The sequence below is a fragment of the Staurois parvus genome, unplaced genomic scaffold (genome assembly GCF_062004578.1).
Source record: "Staurois parvus isolate SC_StPar_1 unplaced genomic scaffold, SC_StPar_1.0 ptg000048l, whole genome shotgun sequence".
NCBI classification, from domain to species: domain Eukaryota; kingdom Metazoa; phylum Chordata; class Amphibia; order Anura; family Ranidae; genus Staurois; species Staurois parvus.
Window position 1 is genome coordinate 6,449,039 of NW_028317844.1, and position 19,412 is coordinate 6,468,450.

Sequence of the window (19,412 nt, forward strand, 5' to 3'; positions counted from 1 at the left end):
CCTCAGAATTCTTTGGTAACCTTCAGATTTTATAATGTCATGCACGTGGTCAAGACATCCAGTGCCTGAAGCAGCAAATCAACCCCAAAACATCAGTGAACATCTACCATGTTTGACTGTAAGGACTGTATTTTTTTCTGTAAAGGCCTCCTTTCGTTTTTGGAAAATAGTTGAATGACGGGCTTTACCAAAAAGCTGTCATTTTTTTTGTCTGTCCACAGAACATTCTCCCAAAAGAATTTTGGCTTCCTCAAGTAAGTTTTGGCAAACTCCAATCTGTTTTTCTTTTATGTTTCTGTGTCAGCAGTGGGGTCCTCCTGGTTCTCCATGGTGTCCCTTTTCATTCAGATGGCGACTTATAGTGTGAACTGACGCAGTTGTACCCTGTGTCTTAAGATCAGCTTGAATTTGTCTGAAAGTTGATCAAGGTTCTTTATCCACCATTCAAACAATCCTTTGTTGCAATCTTTGATCAATTTTCCTCTTTCACCCAAGTCCAGGGAGATTAGCTACAGTGCCATGGGCTGTAAACTTCTTGGAAATTTTGCGTGCAGTGGACACAGGAACATTAAGAACTTTGGAGATGGACTTGTAACCTTGAGATTGTCCATGCTTTTCCACAATTTTTGTTCTCAAATTCTTAGATAATTCTTTGTTGCTCTTTCTCTTCCCTGCTCCATGTGGCACAGAGAGACACACAACATGAAGGCTGAGTCAATTTTTCACCATTTTAACTGGTTGCTGGTGTGATTTCTATATTGTCAGCACCTTTTAATAATTACAGGTCAGTTTAAGTACAAATTACAGGAGCATCACAAACTTGGAATGCAAATATTTCTTACAATTCTGAGAAGGTGCCAAGAATTTCGTCCAGTTCATTTTTGGGGTTTTGTGAGGAGTGTGTCAGATTTGATTTTTTGTTTCTCCAATGTTTTGTGTCATAGCAATACAAACAAAATAAATAAACATGGGAATGTGTAAACATTTGTAATTGCAACAGTTTTCTGGACAAAGTGGTGCATTATCTGACAGAAATGCAGGGGTGCCATTATTTTTGCCATGACTGTATTGGGCAAGAACTTTCCAGAATTTCAGCAAATGGTCTCCTCAGTCTCCAGACAGAGTGTTGGGGAGATGGTACACTGTGTGAAACATGGCCCTGTCCCAACATTGTTGAGACGTGCTGCTGCCATCAATTGCACAATTACCTTATTATTTTCTTAAAATGGTACATATACTCAGTTTAAACATTTAATATATTTTCTATTTTGAATAAAATATGGGTTTATGAGATTTGCAAATCATTACATTCTGTTTTTATGTAGAATTTATACAGCATCCCAACTTTTGGGAATTAGGGTTGTATACAAGTTTTGCAATTTATGTATATTTATGCATATTTTTTGGGATGTCTTAATTTAGCATCCTGATTCACCAGAAATGTATTCTGGTCAGAACTATGACTTTGGTCATTTCAAAATACAGTGTCACTTCTGTTTGAGCCCTTTTGTAGATTTTGTTTATTTACTTTGCTTTTTTCATTTCATAGTTCTGCATATTCTTAGGATATGTATTTTTGTATCCCTTTCCAATTTTGTGTGCTTTAAAAACTCTTCTTTTGGGGTCTGGCAAAATATTCTATAGAGCTATGGTGCACTTCTACACAATTCCAAAGCATTCTCATCAAAAGATATATTGGTCAGATGATGATAAAATGAACACCATGAAAAGGTTTCCTAGCTCCAACATGACTATTTCAGATGTTAATATTGTACTGTCTTCGATAAAAAGATGTATACATTACCGATGTTGATTGCAATTAGTATGAGTAATCTACTTTTATAATTATTAAAATACAAACATCAATTTTTATTTCAACCTTAGGTGCACAGCAATAACCAATTGTTGCCGTCTATTAGGAATTTCAAAATGACATTATAGCCTCCAACAATCACGGTTCTATTCCACCAGTATAACCTGTGCAAACAATCTTAAATACACTACATTAACGCGCCAAGTGTACATATGATTTTTTTTCATTCCATATTTGAAAACATTTTTTATCTACATACATGATTGCATATGTCTTTTTTTTTCTCTTTGTATACAAGTGCCTATGTGTGTTTTTTTTAATTTATTATATATAATATATATACAGAATTTGTATTGAATATTCCACGTAATGTTAATTTTAAGTGCTATAAACATTGCCAATTTAAACATACATCATTTTATTGGATACAATACAATTTTAACCACTTGAACTTCAAAAGGATTTACCCTCTTTATGATGAGGGCATTGTTTGCTATTCGCCACTGCGCTACTTTAACTGCCAAATGTGTGATCATGCAACACTGTTTGCAAATGAAATTTATATCATTTTTTCACACAAATAGAGCTTTTTTTGGGGGTATTTGATCACCACTGGGATTTTTATTTTTTATTATATAAATGAAAAAAGACAGAAAATGTTGAAAAGAGTGGTATTTTCTACTATCTATTATTAAATATATCCAATAAAAAAATTAAAAAATCTAATTTCTGCCTACATTTAGGCCAAAGTGTATGCCACATGTCTTGGGTAAAAAGAAAAATCACAGTAAGTGTATATTAATTGGTTTGTTCAAAAGTTAAGAGTGTCTACAAACTTTGGTGTATATACTGGAATTTACGCAACTATGATGCTATCCTGGTAATGGCAGTGATCAGCGACTTTTAGTGGGACAGTGATGGTGTGACAGACAATCTAGCACTAGGTAAAGCTGACAGGTAGGGACACTGACTGACATTAAAAGTGGCACTAATACCATCAGTGATCCTACATTTCTGTACCATCAGTGCTAACACTGTACACTGTCACTGTACTAATGACACTGGCTGGGAAGGGGTTAACATCTAGAGACAATCAAAAGGTTATCTGTGTGCCTAACAATGTGTTATGTGTGTAATATGTGCTGCTTTTACTAATAAATGTGGCTGTTTTTTACTCCCTGCTTTGCAGGGAGAGGAAACAGCCACATAACATCTCTCTGTACAGAGCCCTGTGTTGTTAGTAAACACAGGGCTCAGTGCTGTGTTTCCCTAAGCTGATCAGCAGGTCCCAGCGATAAATCATTGGCCGGGACCTGCTGACCGACTGGTGTACCGAATGACAACACAGATCAGGCGAGCGTCATGCAAGCCTTATACCTGAAAATGCTGGATTATGGCATTAAAATAATTTGTGAATTCATTTTTACATTGGATTTTTGTAGTAATGATCCACAAAAGTGCTGCTGGAAATTTTGGGTTCTCCAACCATGTTTAGTGATGACTTTACAGTACATTGACAGAGACACGATATCATTTCTGGCTTTTTTAGAGCAGAAATAAGCATGCAGAAAAGTATGGTCTCAACTGGTTTGAGAGTATTCACGGCAACAGTTCAATAACAGCGGAATTATGCAACAATACAGTGAAATGATTAGAGCTGGTGTTTGTTTCCTTATTACCAGTGAAATGCTTTACCTCAAACACAGTGGGCGAGTAAAGAAAGAGTCCTCATGCACACAGGACATTTTTACAGCTGCTGTTTTTGGCTTTTGATGTTTTTTTCTATTATTATTTATTATTTTTTTCAGATACTTATATAGCGCCATCAATTTCCACAGCGCTTTACATATATCTATTGTACATTCACATCAGTCCCTAAACCTCAAGGGGTGTACAATCTAAGGTCCCTAACTTACATTCATACATACACATACTAGGGACAATTTAGACAGGAGCCAATTAACCTACCAGCATGTCTTTGGAGTGTGGGTGCAGCCAGAAAACTCCCAAGCATGTTATCCTATGTGTCCATGCACACACAGACTAATCAACGTTTTTAGGCAGGGGCGTTTTTTAGCTGGAAAAAAACCCCCAGAACTAGTGGGTTTCTAGAGGAGGTTTTTAGCTGTAAAAACACTCTAATGCTGAAAAACGCTGCAAAACAGCGTTTTTGGACTTTTTTTGACCAGATATAAAAAAAATTTTTTGGTAAAAAAAATACTCTAAAAAACGCAAACGTGGAAAAAAAACGCCGCTAAACGCTAATACAAAAATGCTGAAAAACTCAGGTTTTTTAATGTGATTTTACACAGCTAATGTTACCAGAGTTATTAACCAATTCAATACCGTGCAATTTTACACCTTCCTGCCCAGGCCATTTTTCAGGTTTCAGCGCTCTCACACTTTGAATGACAATTGCGCGGTCATACAACATTGTACCCAAACTAAAATTTTATCATTTTCTTCACACAACTAGAGCTTTCTTTTGGATGAATTTAATCATCGCTGGGGTTTTTATTTTTTGCTAAATTAACAAAAAAGACCAAAAAGTTTGAAAAAAAAACCCACGTTTTTCTTTGTTTCTGTTCTAAAAGTTTGCAAATAAATAATTGTTCTTCATAAATTTAGGCCAAGATGTATTCTGCTGCATGTCTTTGGTGAAAATAACCCAAATTAGGATGTATTATTTAGTTTGTAGGAAAGTTATAGAGTTCACAAACTATGGTATAGATCTGAATATTGATCAATCCTGAAGTACTGACAGCCAATCTAATTTCTTGAGGTCCAAGAATGTCAGAATAGTACAGATATCCCCCAAATGACCCCTTTTTGCAAAGTAGACAGTCCGACGTACTTCATAAGAGGAATGGCGAGCTTTTTGAAGTTGTATTTTTTTTGTCATAATTTTTTGGAAAATGAAAAAATAAAAAAAAATGATTTTCACTATTTTTTTTACATACTGTCACCAGTGCAGTACAGCGTCATCATATAACTGGTATGGCGGTGATCAGGGACACTGACTAGTGACAGTGTGAAAAAAAAATATATATATTTTTTTTTTATTTTAAATTTTTTATTACATTTTTTTTCTTTTTTTTAAGATTTATTTTTCATATTTCACTATGTCCAAAGTAGTACAATGCTACCATAGTAACATTGTACTACTTTGGGGAAGTGATCAGTATTTTTTTTTTTTTTACACAATTTGCTTATAGCAAAGGATTACTTTGCAATAAGCAAGCATTTACCTGAATGACATTGATTCATTCAGGGTTTTGTTTTTTTTTTGTGCTTAGCTATGATTTGGCCACAGCTAATCACATGACATGTGCATGTGATTAGCTGTGACCATTCACAGCTAGGCACTAGTATACAATGGATGGCATGAATGAAGCCATCCATTGTATACAACTGTCATGTGACCTGCTGTGATTGGTCACAGCAGGTCACATGGTACCGGCAACGGGGGGCCGGTACTCAGATCTGTCATCGGCCGTGTCCGAGGTACACGGCCGATGACTGATCGTGCCGCTGCGCGACTCTGCAAGCGCGCAAACTGCGCATGTGCGGGAGGATGCCATATGGCGGCCTCCCAGAAAGCTAATACATTTTTACGGACGCTATTCGGCCATAGGCCGGGCATCAAATGGTTAAAACTCCCAGTGTGCACGGAGCCTGACACTACAGACAATATTAAACAACACACAATGCCACAAATATTCTCAATATGGAGTAAGGAAGATACAGCTACGTACAGGGGCCAACTACACTCACAAAACCCTAGCTAACCTATGGCTGGTGGGTAAATCTGCCACAAAGTCTGTGGGCGATGAGGTCCTTTGTAGTGGAGCTCTCAGCCTTCAAGGAAAGATATCTTCTCAAAGTGTCCCAAACAATCAACAGTGAAAGGGTGCAGAGGTCCCTTTAGTAATGCTCTGTCATAGGCAGGAAAGCCCCCAAACAGGCGTAAGCAAGATTTAACACATAAAAGTGTTGCCAAAAGACTGAATGATAGCAAATGAGATGAAAGCTGCACGGTCCTAGCAAGTTTGAAGGGTGGAATGCTCAGTGAGATTTCTGTCTCAAGTCTCTTTATCTTCCCATTGGGGCCTAGAGTGGCTGATTGGGGTGGACCACACAGCTGCTGTCTTAATGCAGGGGCTCTTGCTGGAAACCGGTCTCTATGTTCTCCTTACGTTTCTATGTCACCCCCAGCTTCCCTTTCCCTGATTGTCTCAGGGTTCCCTCCTCCCTTCTCTTTGTGGCCTGCATCCTCCTTCACTATCTCCCTTTGACCTTCCTATATCACACAGCCACCCTCTGCTTTTCTCCGGTTCCCTGTAGCTAAACATCCCCCATGCACAGATGCAGCCAATCACATCTCTCCTTAACTGGTGGGCGGGGCAAAGTCCAGCTGTGTGATGATGGTGCCCAGACTGCATGGCTTAAAGGGTCGCCTGCCAGGGATACAATTTAAAGAGGAAAACCTTACACAGGGAGAACATAAAAACTCTTTGCTGATAATGTTTCTTGGGGGATTCAGTCTCAACCCTTAGAGCTGCAAGGGAAGCGTGCCTCTAAACAATTTGTATGTATACCATCTAATTGCACGCAGATTACTTTCTGAGCACCCACTGTGACGAGCGCGGCGTCAGACCCCAGCCCTTCTCACCAACTTGTGACCGAAGGACCAGCCAATCTAAAACCGCGCTGCCACTTGTGTAACAATGCCACTCTCAGCTGCACCCTGCACAAAGATTTTTCCAGCTCACTGGACCACAGTCTATGTGCCAGCAGCCTGAGAGCGATTGTTACTGGGTCAGGTTAATTACGCGATTCACCCTTCACACCGCCACCACCACCACCTTTTTACAGAGAAGGAGGAAACTCCCAAATCTTAGCAGTAACACTATGATGTTTGAATAAGCGTCTGTATACACACTGTCACCGCAGACAGATGTATGCAGAGGTTTTAAAACACACAGTAGCGTTCTTCAGAGACAGGGATTCTTAGTTTGCATTAAAGAGCTTTAGAAACAGTTCAACACTTTTCAGAAAATAGGATTTTTTACTAAAAAGGTCAAAATGGTGCAATAAAAATATTTACAGAAAAGTTATAGCCTATATATATATATATATATATATATGTATATATATATATAGAGAGAGCAATAACACAACAGAGAGATAAAAGAAAGATGTTTAAGAAGGTAGGATACTTGCAGAAGTCCTTGGTTTAAGCAGAGTCCAATCGTCCAAACAAGAGGGTTGCCTTTTCTCCCAAAGATGGTTCCTGATGTTAAAAGGGAGAATCTCTTCTACTCTCTCCAGGCATGACAGCCTTTTTCTAGTGTCCCAGCAGGGGGTGTCTACTGAAGCCAAGGGCCAATCGCCTCATTTGGGGGGGTTAGGCGGAGACCCAAGCTGTGACCAAATCCCTCCCCAGTTTATACCATGGTCAATAACCTTCACTAGGTACATGTAGCATCCTAGCCACTGGCAGATTAATATGCAGAATCATATTCTGAACATCCAGACACCAAATATGGCATATCTTACCATTCCCATAAAAACATATTGCTTTCTACTCTCCTATAGACGCAACATAGGGGTGTAAGGTGTCAGGTGACTCGTATTAAAATAACCTATCTGAATATATGCTTTATTTTACTGTACCCTGTTCCTGTTTAAGTTTATGAATTTGTATGAAAAAGTGATTCAAGTGGGATGTACATTTGTATGGCCACTCTGAGGTAAGGCTACATGTCAAGGGGCCTCCTGAGTTACAGTTTTATGACCGGGCAGATGAAAGGGTTGATCAGACATCCTGGAACCAGGCTTAATTGGGGTTACAACCATGAAGCTATCCAGCTGTGCCTCATGCACTTGTGACCCCAGCACACACACAGACCACATACCATTCAATGAGAAAGTGGGGGGAGGACTGGAGTGAGAATGACATCTGCAGAGTATGATGCAAAATATGGTTGTCATTGTCCATATCTGTACGCACAATTATCACACCCACTCTATCAGCTGAATGATAAATGTACAAGGTTATTTGAGATTTTAGAACACAGAATATGAAAAAAATATCAGTTTTAATGAAATAACCTAAAAGCAGGCAGTTATCCACACACATGTCTAAAAACACTGAGGCCTAAAATAACCCATTCACCAAGTTGCAAAAGATATAGAGCTTAATGGGCACAGTCTTTGTTATTTTTTCAAAACTTTTTTCAAGTAATAATTTTCTGTTTTGTTTGCTTTTGTTCGGTTATGTGTTTGCAGAGTCTTCGAGTGTTTTTCTTCCCTTTTTTTTCAAATTTTAATTATGCAGGCTGAGTGAATATTGAATTACTTCTTTTTTCTATATCTCAGTATTTTTCCTACTTTTCTATTACTTAAATATTATATATATTTTTTTCCAAATTACGTTTTGCATCTTTTGTATTATTATCATGTGATACATATTTGTGTTTGTTATTGGCATCACTTTTTCATTTAATTGACTGTCGTGTTAGATAATACTACTCTGTTAAAGTTTGTTGATTTTGCAGCACTCTGGTTTGCAGTTCGTCTAGTTCTTTGTCTGACATACCTGAACAGCAGCCCTGTAAACTGACATCAGCAGGAGGCAGATGATCATGCCCTCTGAGGAAGCCATGACAGGCAATGTATAGGGCTTTTGGTGTCCCTATGAGATGCCAAACTTGCTTGACATGTTCTCCCGCTCATCCTCACTACATCCAGCTCGAGGCCACCGTATTTGTGTTTGTCATTAGCATGACATATCATGACTGTCATGATATACTACTGTGTATAGTTTACACATAACGTTTGTTGTTTATGCAGCTTTTTGGGTTGTAGTACATTCCAGCTATGCTCTGCCGCACATACCTGAGCAGCAGCCATGTAAACATACAGTATGTCAGGAGGAGGCAAATGACTATGCCCTCTGAGGAAGCCATAATTAAGCTGTGACAAGCAAAATATGCTAGGTCTTGTGGTGTTCCTATGAAGTGCCAAGCACATTTGACATGTCCTCCTGCTCACCCTTGCTGCATCCAGCTGGAGACCACTAGCTACCTACAAGCTGTACAATTAGTCACTGATTCTACTTACAAGTGAAATTCTTTAGGTTCGGTGCATTATGCACAGTGTTGTCAAGCGGCTCCATAATCCCACCAAGACAAAGATTCCTTCTGGCTGCAAAAATTTGAATCTTCATACTTATACAATACGCTTGCAAAATTCATACTCCTAAAAAACGCCTGTAAAACTTTTGAACAAAAAACAAACTCTTCAAAATCTCCAAAAATACACTCTGTTTATGTGTGAATGCAGGCTTATTGTTTATACTACTAATAGCTATATTTGAATATATTTATTACAATTTAACTTTGTCTACTGCGGAATTTAATATGCTGTTTTTATGGTGAAAGTTTATATAGTTTGCATCACCGGATACAATTAAGATGTACACAGACTCCACCAAAAGTAAAGTGGCATTGTGTTCCTCTATGTATTGCTGGTTGAATTCCTTTTAGATTTATAATTATATAAGGTACTTGATTCAACAGCATCAGAGTCTAATTGGTATTGAAATTCATGTACATACAGTGCATGAGGGATGAAAAACATAGCACTTGAACGTTTACACTGTATGTGCCAGTTTGTACCTATACCTTTTGGAAAGTGGGTGATGGGGGTGTGGGAAAGCTTATTAATGATTTTTACATTATATACTGTATAAGGTTGGTATATTTTTTAGTTATTTTTGCTGCAAAGGGCCAAGACCTCAGTGATTTTATACATTTATGTGCATAACTGCCCAATTGTATATTTGATTAAAAGTTATATTTTCAGTATTCTCAGATCTTAATTAGCTTTCTATCTCTGTCATATAGTAACCACTTAACCACTGTGCTACCTTGATTGGCAGCAAACTAAGCAAAAAGGCCCATGCCAACTACTATCAATAGAAAAAGCACGTAGAGTCCCAATTTTCATTTAGAAATAGAAAGCTGCTATATACAGTTGCAAGAAAAAGTATGTGAACCCCTTGGGATTGCGTGGAGTTTTACATGAATTGGGCATAAAATGTGCTCTGAACGTCATCTAAGTCACAACAATAGAAGAACACAGTCTGCTGAACATAATACTACACAAACATTAGATGTTGCCATGGTTTAATTGCACATAACATGTAAACATTCACAGTGCAGGGAGGAAAAAGTATGTGAGGCCCTAGCTTAATGACTTCTCCCAGAGCTAATTGGAGCCAGGAGTGAGCCAACCTTGACTCCAATCAGTGTGATGATATTGGATGTGTTGCTGACAGCTGTCCTGCCCTTAAAAAACACAAACCTGTTTTGGGTTTACTGGTTTCAAGAAGCACTGTCTGATGTGAACCATGCCTCGCAGAAAAGAGCTCTCAGAAGACCTACCATCAAGAATTGTTGACTTGCATGAAGCTGGAAAAGGTTACAAAAGTATCTCCTTGAGCCTTGATGTTCATGTGTCCACGGTAAGACAGACTGTCTACAAATGGAGAAAGTTTAGCACTGTTGCTACTCTCCCTAGGCGCGGTCGTCCTGTAAAAATGACTGCAAGAGCACAGTGCAGAATGCTGCATGAGGTAAAGAAGAATCCCAGAGTGTCAGCTAAAGACCTACAGAAATCTCTGGCACATGCTAACATTTTTGTTGACACATCTACAATAAGGAAAACATGAAACAAGAATGGAGTACATGGGAGGACACCACGGAGGAAGCCATTGCTGTCCAAAAAGAATATTGCAGCACGTTTGAAGTTTGCAAAAGAGCACCTGGATGTTCCACAGCACTACTGGCAAAATATACTGTGGACAGATGAAACCAAGATTGAGTTGTTTGGGAAGAACACACAACACTATGTGTGGAGAAAAAAAGGCACAGCACACCAACATCAAAACCTCATCCCCACTGTGAAACATGGCGGAGGGAGCATCATGGTTTGGGGCTGCTTTGCTGCCTCAGGGCCTGGACGGATTGTTGTCATTGATGGGAAAATGAATTCCAGAGTTTATCAAGACATTTTGCAGGAAAATGTACGACCATCTGTCCTCCAACTGAAGCTCCGCAGAGGATGGGTGATGCAACAGGACAATGACCCAAAGCATACAAGTAATACAACAAAACAATGGCTGCAACAGCACAGAATACGCCTTCTGGAACGGCCCAGTCAGAGTCCTGACCTCAAGCCGATTGAAATGCTGTGGCATGACCTTAAGAGAGCGATTCACACCAGACATCCCAAGAATATTGCTACACTGAAACAGTTTTGTGAAGAGGAGTGGTCCAAAATTACTCCAGATCGTTGTGCAGGTCTGATCTGCAACTACAGGAAATGTTTGGTTGAGGTTATTGCTGCCAAAGGAGGGTCAACCAGTTATTAAGTCCAAAGGTTCACATACTTTTTCCTCCCTGCAGTGTGAATGTTTACATGTTATGTGCAATTAAACCATAGCAACATCTAATGTTTGTGTAGTATTATGTTCAGCAGACTGTGTTCTTCTATTGTTGTGACTTAGATGACGTTCAGAGCACATTTTATGCCCAATTCATGTAAAACTCCACGTAATCCCAAGGGGTTCACATACTTTTTCTTGCAACTGTATATTTTATATGAGATGATACCTATCTGAAAATAGTACATATGAAAAGCTACAGTTAGGTCCATATATATTGGCACACAGGCACAATTTTAGATTTTTTCAGGTATTTACCAAAACATATTCATGCTAGTTTTATAATGGATATGGTCTGAAAGTGCACACTCTCAGGTTTAATTTGAGGGTATGTACATCCAAATTGGAGGAAGGGTTTAGAAATTACAGCTCTTAAGAGTAGCCATCCCTCCTTTTTCAAGGGACCAAAAGTAATTGGACAATTGAATTAAAAGCTGTTTCATGGCATGGTGTGGGCTACTCCTTCATTATTTCTTCATCAGTTAAGCAGGTAAAAGGTCTGGAGTTGATTTTGGTATTTGCATTTGAAATCTATTGCTGTGCACCTACATCATGCATTCAAAGGAGCTGTCCATGCAAGTGAAACAGGCCATTGTAAGACTTCAAAAATTAAACAAATCCATCAGAGAGATAGCAGTGGCCAGATCAACAGTTTGGTACATTCTGAGGAAAGAAGAATGCACTGGTGAGCTCAGCAACATAAAAAGGCATGGATGTCCACGGAAGACAATAGTGGTGGATGATCGCAGGATCCTCTCTATGGTAAAGAAAAACCCATTCACAACATCCAGACAAGTGAAGGACACTCTCCAGGAGGTGGGCGTTTCATTGTCAAAGTTTACAATCAAGAGAAGACTTCACGAGAGGAAATACAGAGGGTTCACCTTACGGTGCAAACCATTCATAAGCCTAAAGAATAGAAAAGCCAGATTAGACTTTACCAAAAAACATCTAAAAAAAGCCAGACCAGTTCTGGAAAAGCATTCTTTGGACGGATGAAACTAAAGTTACTCTGTACCAGAATGACGGGAAGAAAAAAGTGTGGAGAAGGCTTGGAACAGCTCCTGATCCAAAGTACACAATGTCATCTGTAAAACATGGTGGAGGCAGTGTGATAGCATTTACATACATGGCTTCCAGTGGCTCTGGGTCATTGGTGTTTATTGATGATGTGACAGAAGCAGCCGGATGAATTCTGCAGTGTTTAGAGATATACTGTCAGCCCATAATCAGTCAAATGCAGCAAAGTTGATTGGACTACGCTTCACAGTACACATGGACAATGATCCAAAATACACTGCAACCCAGGAGCTTTTAAAGGAAAAGAAGTGGAATATTCTGCAATGGCCGAGTCAATCACTTGATCTCATCCCAATAGAGCATGTATTTCACTTGCTGAAAGCAAAACTAAAGGCAGAAAGACCCTCAAACAAAGAACAACTGAAGACAGCTGCAGTTAGAGCCTGGCAAAGCATCAGAAAGGAGGAAACCCAGTCTTTGGTAATGTCCATGGGTTCCAGACTTCAAGCAGTCATTGCCAGTAAAGGATTCTCAACAAAATATTAAAAATGAACATTTTATTTATGATTATATTAATTTGTCCAATTACATTTGAACCCCTGAAAATGGAGGGACTGTGTATAAAAATGTTTGCAGTTCCTAAAATTTGTACTTGATATTTATGTTCAACCCCTTGAATTAAAGCTGAAAGCCTGCACTTCAAATTCATTTGGATTGTTTTGTTTTAATTTATTCTTCTGGCATACAGAGCCAAAAGTATGACAATTGTGCCTATGTCCAAATATATATGAACCTAACTGTATGTTCCATTTTGGGTACTGTTGTAATGTTATCTAGGGAGTACAAGGCCTTATAGCTTACATCTTCCAGCTAGTTGTAACATATTGGAGAACCTATTTCCGGGAAATACCAAGGGGTAAGGAAGGCTTCCCTGTTCCGTTGGACTCTAAGCAGTAAAGTAGAATCTCAAATACTAAAGAGTAGATTGGAACATTACTCTGCGCAGTCCCAATTCACCAAGATTTACTGATGATGTTTGTAGTAGTGCACTGTTGGGATCTAGGCTCCTCTGGCTATAGGCTCATTAGAGTTCTGAGTGGGGCCATGTGAGTTAAGGGACCCTGAAAAAGACCTGTACATTATTTTCTTATTTCAACAATAGAAAGCCCTCATACCAGGTAAATTCCAGGATGTAGAATATTCAAATGATAATTCAGAGCAAATGTAGAGTGTCTTGAATGCAATTTGTGGGCCTTCCCATCATTGAAAGGCAAACTTTCTAGCTTGTGAAGCAAGTCATGGTCCAATGCTAGACCATGGGGAGGATGGTGGCTGGATTCCCAGGTAGCAGGGCTCATTTTATTTATTTTTTAAAAGAAGATGTAACATCTGTTTACAGTAATCCTAATTTCATAAACACAATTATTACTTGGACTATATTGGATTGATTGGTGTCTGTAATTACTTTTTTACTGTTTCTGAATTTGATCTGCAACATGGCTAACCAAATAAAGCTGGCTACACATTATACAGTTTTCTTGTTCAATTTCCTTTAGAGTTACTTTCAACTATACAGTTGTGACCAAAATTATTCAACCCCCACTGAAATTGAGTGTTTTGGCCAGTTTGACATTGCTTTTGATCATTCAGTCATCTTGCTTACATTTACATTAAAGAGGCACTTGTAGGTCAGACAAATATAACATAACAGTTATAATGAAATAACCACAAATGTCTTTTCTGTGCTCACAGCATTATCAGTTTTATTCAACCCCCAAGTGACATTCAATCTTAGTACTTAGTACAGCATCCTTTTACAGTTATAACAGCTTTTAAACGTGAAGCATAGCTTGACACAAGTGTCTTGCAGCGATCTACGGGTATCTTCGCCCATTCTTCATGGGCAAAGGCCTCCAGTTCAGTCACATTCTTAGGCTTGCGCACTGCAACTGCTTTCTTTAAGTCCCACCAGAGGTTCTCAATCGGATTTAAGTCTGGTGACTGCGATGGCCACTCCAAAATGTTCCAGCCTTTCCTCTGCAACCATGCTCTAGTGGACTTGGAGGTATGCTTGGGATCATTGTCCTGTTGAAAGGTCCAACGTCTCCCAAGCCTCAGGTGTGTGACGGACTGCATCACGTTTCCATCCAATATCTCCTGGTACTGAAGAGAATTCATGGTACCTTGCACACGCTGAAGCTTCCCTGTACCTGCAGAAGCAAAACAGCCCCAAAGCATGATTGACCCTCCACCATGCTTCACAGTAGGCAAGGTGTTCTTTTCATCATAGGCCTTGTTCTTCCTCCTCCAAACATAGCGTTGATCCATGGGCCCAAACAGTTCTAATTTTGTTTCATCAGTCCACAGAACACTATCCCACAACTTTTGTGGTTTGTCCACATGGCTTTTGGCATACTGCAGTCGACTCTTCTTATTCTTTGGAGACAGCAAGGGGGTACGCCTGGGAGTTCTGGCACGGAGGCCTTCATTACGCAGTGTGCGTCTTATTGTCTGGGCTGAAACTTCTGTACCCACATCTGACAAATCTTTTCTCAGTTCCTCAGCAGTCACACGGGGACTTCTCTCCACTCTACGCTTCAGGTAGCGCACAGCAGTCGAAGTCAGCATCTTCTTTCTGCCACGACCAGGTAGCGTTTCAACAGTGCCCTTTGCCTTGAATTTGCGAATGATGCTTCCTAAGGTGTCTCTTGGTATGTTTAACATCTTTGCAATCTTCTTATAGCCATTGCCCTTCCTGTGAAGAGAAATCACCTCTTCTCTTGTCTTCCTGGACCATTCTCTTGCCTTCACCATGTTTGTAACCACACCAGTAAATGTCTAGAAGGAGCTGAGTATCACAGTCATTTTAAAGCTGCCTAATTGGTGCTTATTATGCTTGATTGCTGCTCGGTGACATCCACAGGTGTTTTCAATACCTGATGGAAAGCACCTGTATGAACCTCTGTTCTTCAGAGTGGTAGTCTTTAAGGGGTTGAATAATTGTGGCAATGAAGAAACCACATAAGAACCATTTACTACTGTATTACATAAACAATTGATGTCATTTTAGTTGCATTTGGGTAGTTACAACGTCCTTGTAGGATTTGATTCTGAATACAATTCCAAATGTACACTATAGTCCCTAAACCCCTTTACAGCATTGGGGGTTGAATAATTTTGGTCACAACTGTATATATTGCAAGGACCTGCCAGATTGCATACAATTTGAAAGTGTTTAGGTTTGACCTCATATTATATTGTTTTGGTAAATCTAAAGGAAAATGTACAAAACAAATGTATAATCTGTAGCTAGCTTTAGGCTGCACTTTGATTTTTAAAATGAATGGACAAGAAATATTCACCCCTAATTCTTTTCCATTTCAGAAGAGCAGTTTTACCGATGACAGTGGAATGGCTAACTGGATGGAGCACATTTTTCTCTCCCATGGTGCATTGCTGGCTAAGAGCTGTCAAGCTGCAATGGAGTTAGCCAGGCATGACTCAGAAATCCAGTCTATGGCTTTCCAGTATGGAAAACACATGTCCTTAAGTTATAAGGTATGTTTTTGCTGTAACATTTTATTCATTTCATTTCACACTGTTCATCATTGTTGACTGAGGAACAAGGAAATTTTTACATTACATTGACGAAGTGATATATTTTTTATTTCACTATATTCTTGCTCCAAGCAGTGTTTTATGTTGCTTAAAATTGATTTGTGTACATGCCCATCTTCTCAGATCTGGCAAGATGTTGTATATCAGTGATCTGTGTTGTCTTTCCCAGTTATGGCCTGGATTCTTTATTCACGTTGTGGGAAGAGGGTACTTCTACAGTAAATTACGCTGTTTTTCATACCCACAGATAATTTCATTTGTTGACAGGCTGAAGAAATTATTGGAAGTTCATATGAGGTAAATTATAAGTGGAGGAACTGAATTATTGGTTTGCTTTGGCTCTGCACACAGTCTTGCCAGGTTTTGGGCAAAATATGTAACTAAACCCCTTTTGTTGAATGAAGACATTTAAAGGAATTTTTATCTATGCCGGAAAATTTTTATTTCTTGTACATTAACTTATAGGAACTAGTTGTTTAGACTGTGGATGGTTTTAAATATGAATGCAGCATCATTTAATTATGATCCCAGACATGCAGTTAATGCATGTTTTTTTTTTCACTACTGAATATTTTAAAGGGGGAATAAAAAATATTACTGGAATCAAATTTGCTTTTCACCCTGTAGGCTAACTAAAATGTATTTTTAGTGCTAATTTATGAAAAGTGCCCATAGTAGCCTGTCTGAATGATTGCCTAACTCTTCAAAGTGTAACTTTGTGGGATAAGTAGGAAAGCTATATGGTTGCTGTAAGCAATATGTACCATATTCCATGACCGGTATAAGCTCATGTTTATGTATACATTGGACTTGCAGAGTGCATAAGCCAATATTCAGTCCTGGAAGACCTCAGACACCTTCCAGGGCATGTAATTATTAAATGTATGTATTTGAAAATATTTGTGATGTAGCATACATCTCCTGGAGTAGTGCATTTGTCAGGCATAGCATATTATCACTGATAACAGCTGCATATTTAAAAGTGAATGAAATGGCTAATAATTGCAGATATCCCAAAACTAATGTTTAGTAATCAAGTAACCTGAAACTCTAAAATTTGTGTTCACCTGCCTGTTTAAAAAAGACATTTTACTATGATCATTTTTACTACTAGGATCAGACTGTAAAGATTACCTACTATACAATGGTATACACCCTGTTCCAAATTATTATGCAAATTATATTTAAGTGTCACAAAGATTAAATATTTTGTTTTTCAGTTTAACTCATGGATGGCATTGTGTTTCAGGGCTCTTTTGATCACTGAAAACAATCTCGGACACCTGTGATAATTAGATTGGCCGGTGAGCCCAATTTAAGGAAAAACTACTAAAGGAGGGTGTTCCACATTATTAAGCAGAACACCATTTTCAAGCAATATGGGGAAGAAAAAGGATCTCTCTGCTGCCGAAAAGAGTGAAATAGTTCAATGCCTTGGACAAGGTATGAAAACATTATATATTTCACAAAAACTTAAGCGTGATCATCGCACTATTAAGAGATTTGTGGCTGATTCAGAGCACAGACGGGTTCGTGCAGATAAAGGCACATTGAGAAAGATTTCTGCCAGGTCCATGCATCGGATCAAGAGTGCAGCTGCTAAAATACCATTACATAGCAGCAAACAGATATTTGAAGCTGCTGGTGCCTCTGGAGTCCCACGGACATCAAGGTGTAGAGTCCTCCAGAGTCTTGCAACTGTGCATAAGCCTTCTACTCGGCCACCACTAACCAATGCTCACAAGCAGAAGCAGCTGCATTTGGCAGAAAAATACATGAAGACTAATTTTCAAACAGTCCTGTTCACTGATGAGTGCCGTACAACCCTGGATGGTCCAGATGGATGGAGTAGTGGATGGTTGGTGGACGGCCACCCTGTTCCAACAAGGCTGCGACATCAGCAAAGTGGTGGTGGAGTCATGTTTTGTGCCGGACTAATGGGAACAGAGCTTGTCAGCCCCTTTAGGGTCCGCAAAGGTGTAAAGATGACCTCTGCAAAGTATGTGGAGTTTATGACTGACCACTTTCTTCCCTGGAACAGAAGGAAGAGCTATGCTTTCTGTAATAAAATCATCTTCATGCATGACAATGCACCATCTCATGCTGCAAAGAATACCTCTGCATCAATGGCTGCTATGGGGATAAAAGGAGAGAAAGTCATGGTGTGGCCTCCATCTTCCCCTGACCTCAATCCTATTGAGAACCTTTGGAGCATCCTCAAGCAAAAGATCTATGAGGGTGGGAGGCAGTTTACATCCAAACAGCAGCTCTGGAAGGCTATTCTGACATCTTGCAAACAAATTCAAGCAGAAACTGTCCAAAAACTCACAAGTTCAATGGATGCAAGACTTGTGAAGCTGCTATCAAATAAGGGGTCCTATGTTAAAATGTAACGTGACCTGTTAAAATGTTTAAAAAGTTAAAATGTTGTTAAAAGTTTGATTGAAATAGCTTTTGATTTCAGTAAATATACTGCAAACACAACAAATGACAATTTTCAGTTCTTTACAACCTATAAAGTGTTTTGAAACTTACTGTGTGTAATATTTTGGAACAGTGCATTGTAAGTTTTTTATGTTTAAAAAAAATCCTGTTATTAGGAGGTTTGTTCAATAAAATTTGAATTGTGCTCTTAATAGTTGATAACATGAGAATTATGCTGACTGTTATTTACATTAATTATTTAGGTAAATGAGAAAAATATCATTTGCATAATAATTTGGAACAGGGTGTATATGCTAAGTGCTGTCAGAAGTTTCTACAAAGACAAATGGCTAAATACCAATGGATGCCCAGCAAAGTGTTTACAAGGCTTGTTTACACTATGTGCAAAGACCTGCATTTTTCTGCGCTAGAAAAAGCAAGTCTCTGCAAGGGCACACAGAAACAGTTGTTTTCGATGTCCTCTGTTCAGATCAGCTGCATTGGACAGCATTGCTCAGCTCAGTCCCAACACAGGAACAAGGCAATTTGCCTTTTGTCCTTTAGTTTCAGCTCACATCAACACGCTGCTTTAGTGTGTGCTACAAAAAATACGGTAATGTAGCATTTTAGCACAGCGTATTCTGCTGTAATGAGTTGCAACACACTACAGTGCGTGAGAATTACATTCAGCTTCAGAAAAAAACAGTAAGTACTGTAATGCATTTTAAGAACACATTGCAGAGAGTGTTCATAACGCACATCAGTGCACACATTAGGCACACAGTAAAGTGTGCTGTATGGAGTGAATGAGCCCTTAGAAACATTTTCTCTGTATTTACATTATAGAACTGTCAGGCTGACAAAATTCTGACAATATAAAATGTAAACAAAATAAATATTTATGTACCTCATTTGTGAGCTTTGAATCAGAATTTCTCTACAAAGCCTATTGCTACAGAGGTGAGTATTTCAGAGAACTTATACAGTTTGTTCAGAATATGTAGATAATTTAGTGTGCATAGTCTG

At 38.9% G+C, this 19,412-nt stretch overlaps 1 protein-coding gene across 2 annotated transcripts in view; it reads left to right on the forward strand.

Moving 5' to 3' along the window:
• The window catches only part of PDSS2 (decaprenyl diphosphate synthase subunit 2), a 235,444-nt gene that overhangs the window by 178,065 nt on the left and 37,967 nt on the right, over positions 1 to 19,412 (forward strand). For both annotated transcript variants that reach the window (XM_089664931.1, XM_089664937.1), the window contains one exon: positions 15,729 to 15,902. In XM_089664931.1, the coding sequence (XP_089521057.1) occupies positions 15,729 to 15,902 (174 nt within the window). The remainder of the gene's footprint in view (positions 1 to 15,728; positions 15,903 to 19,412) is intronic.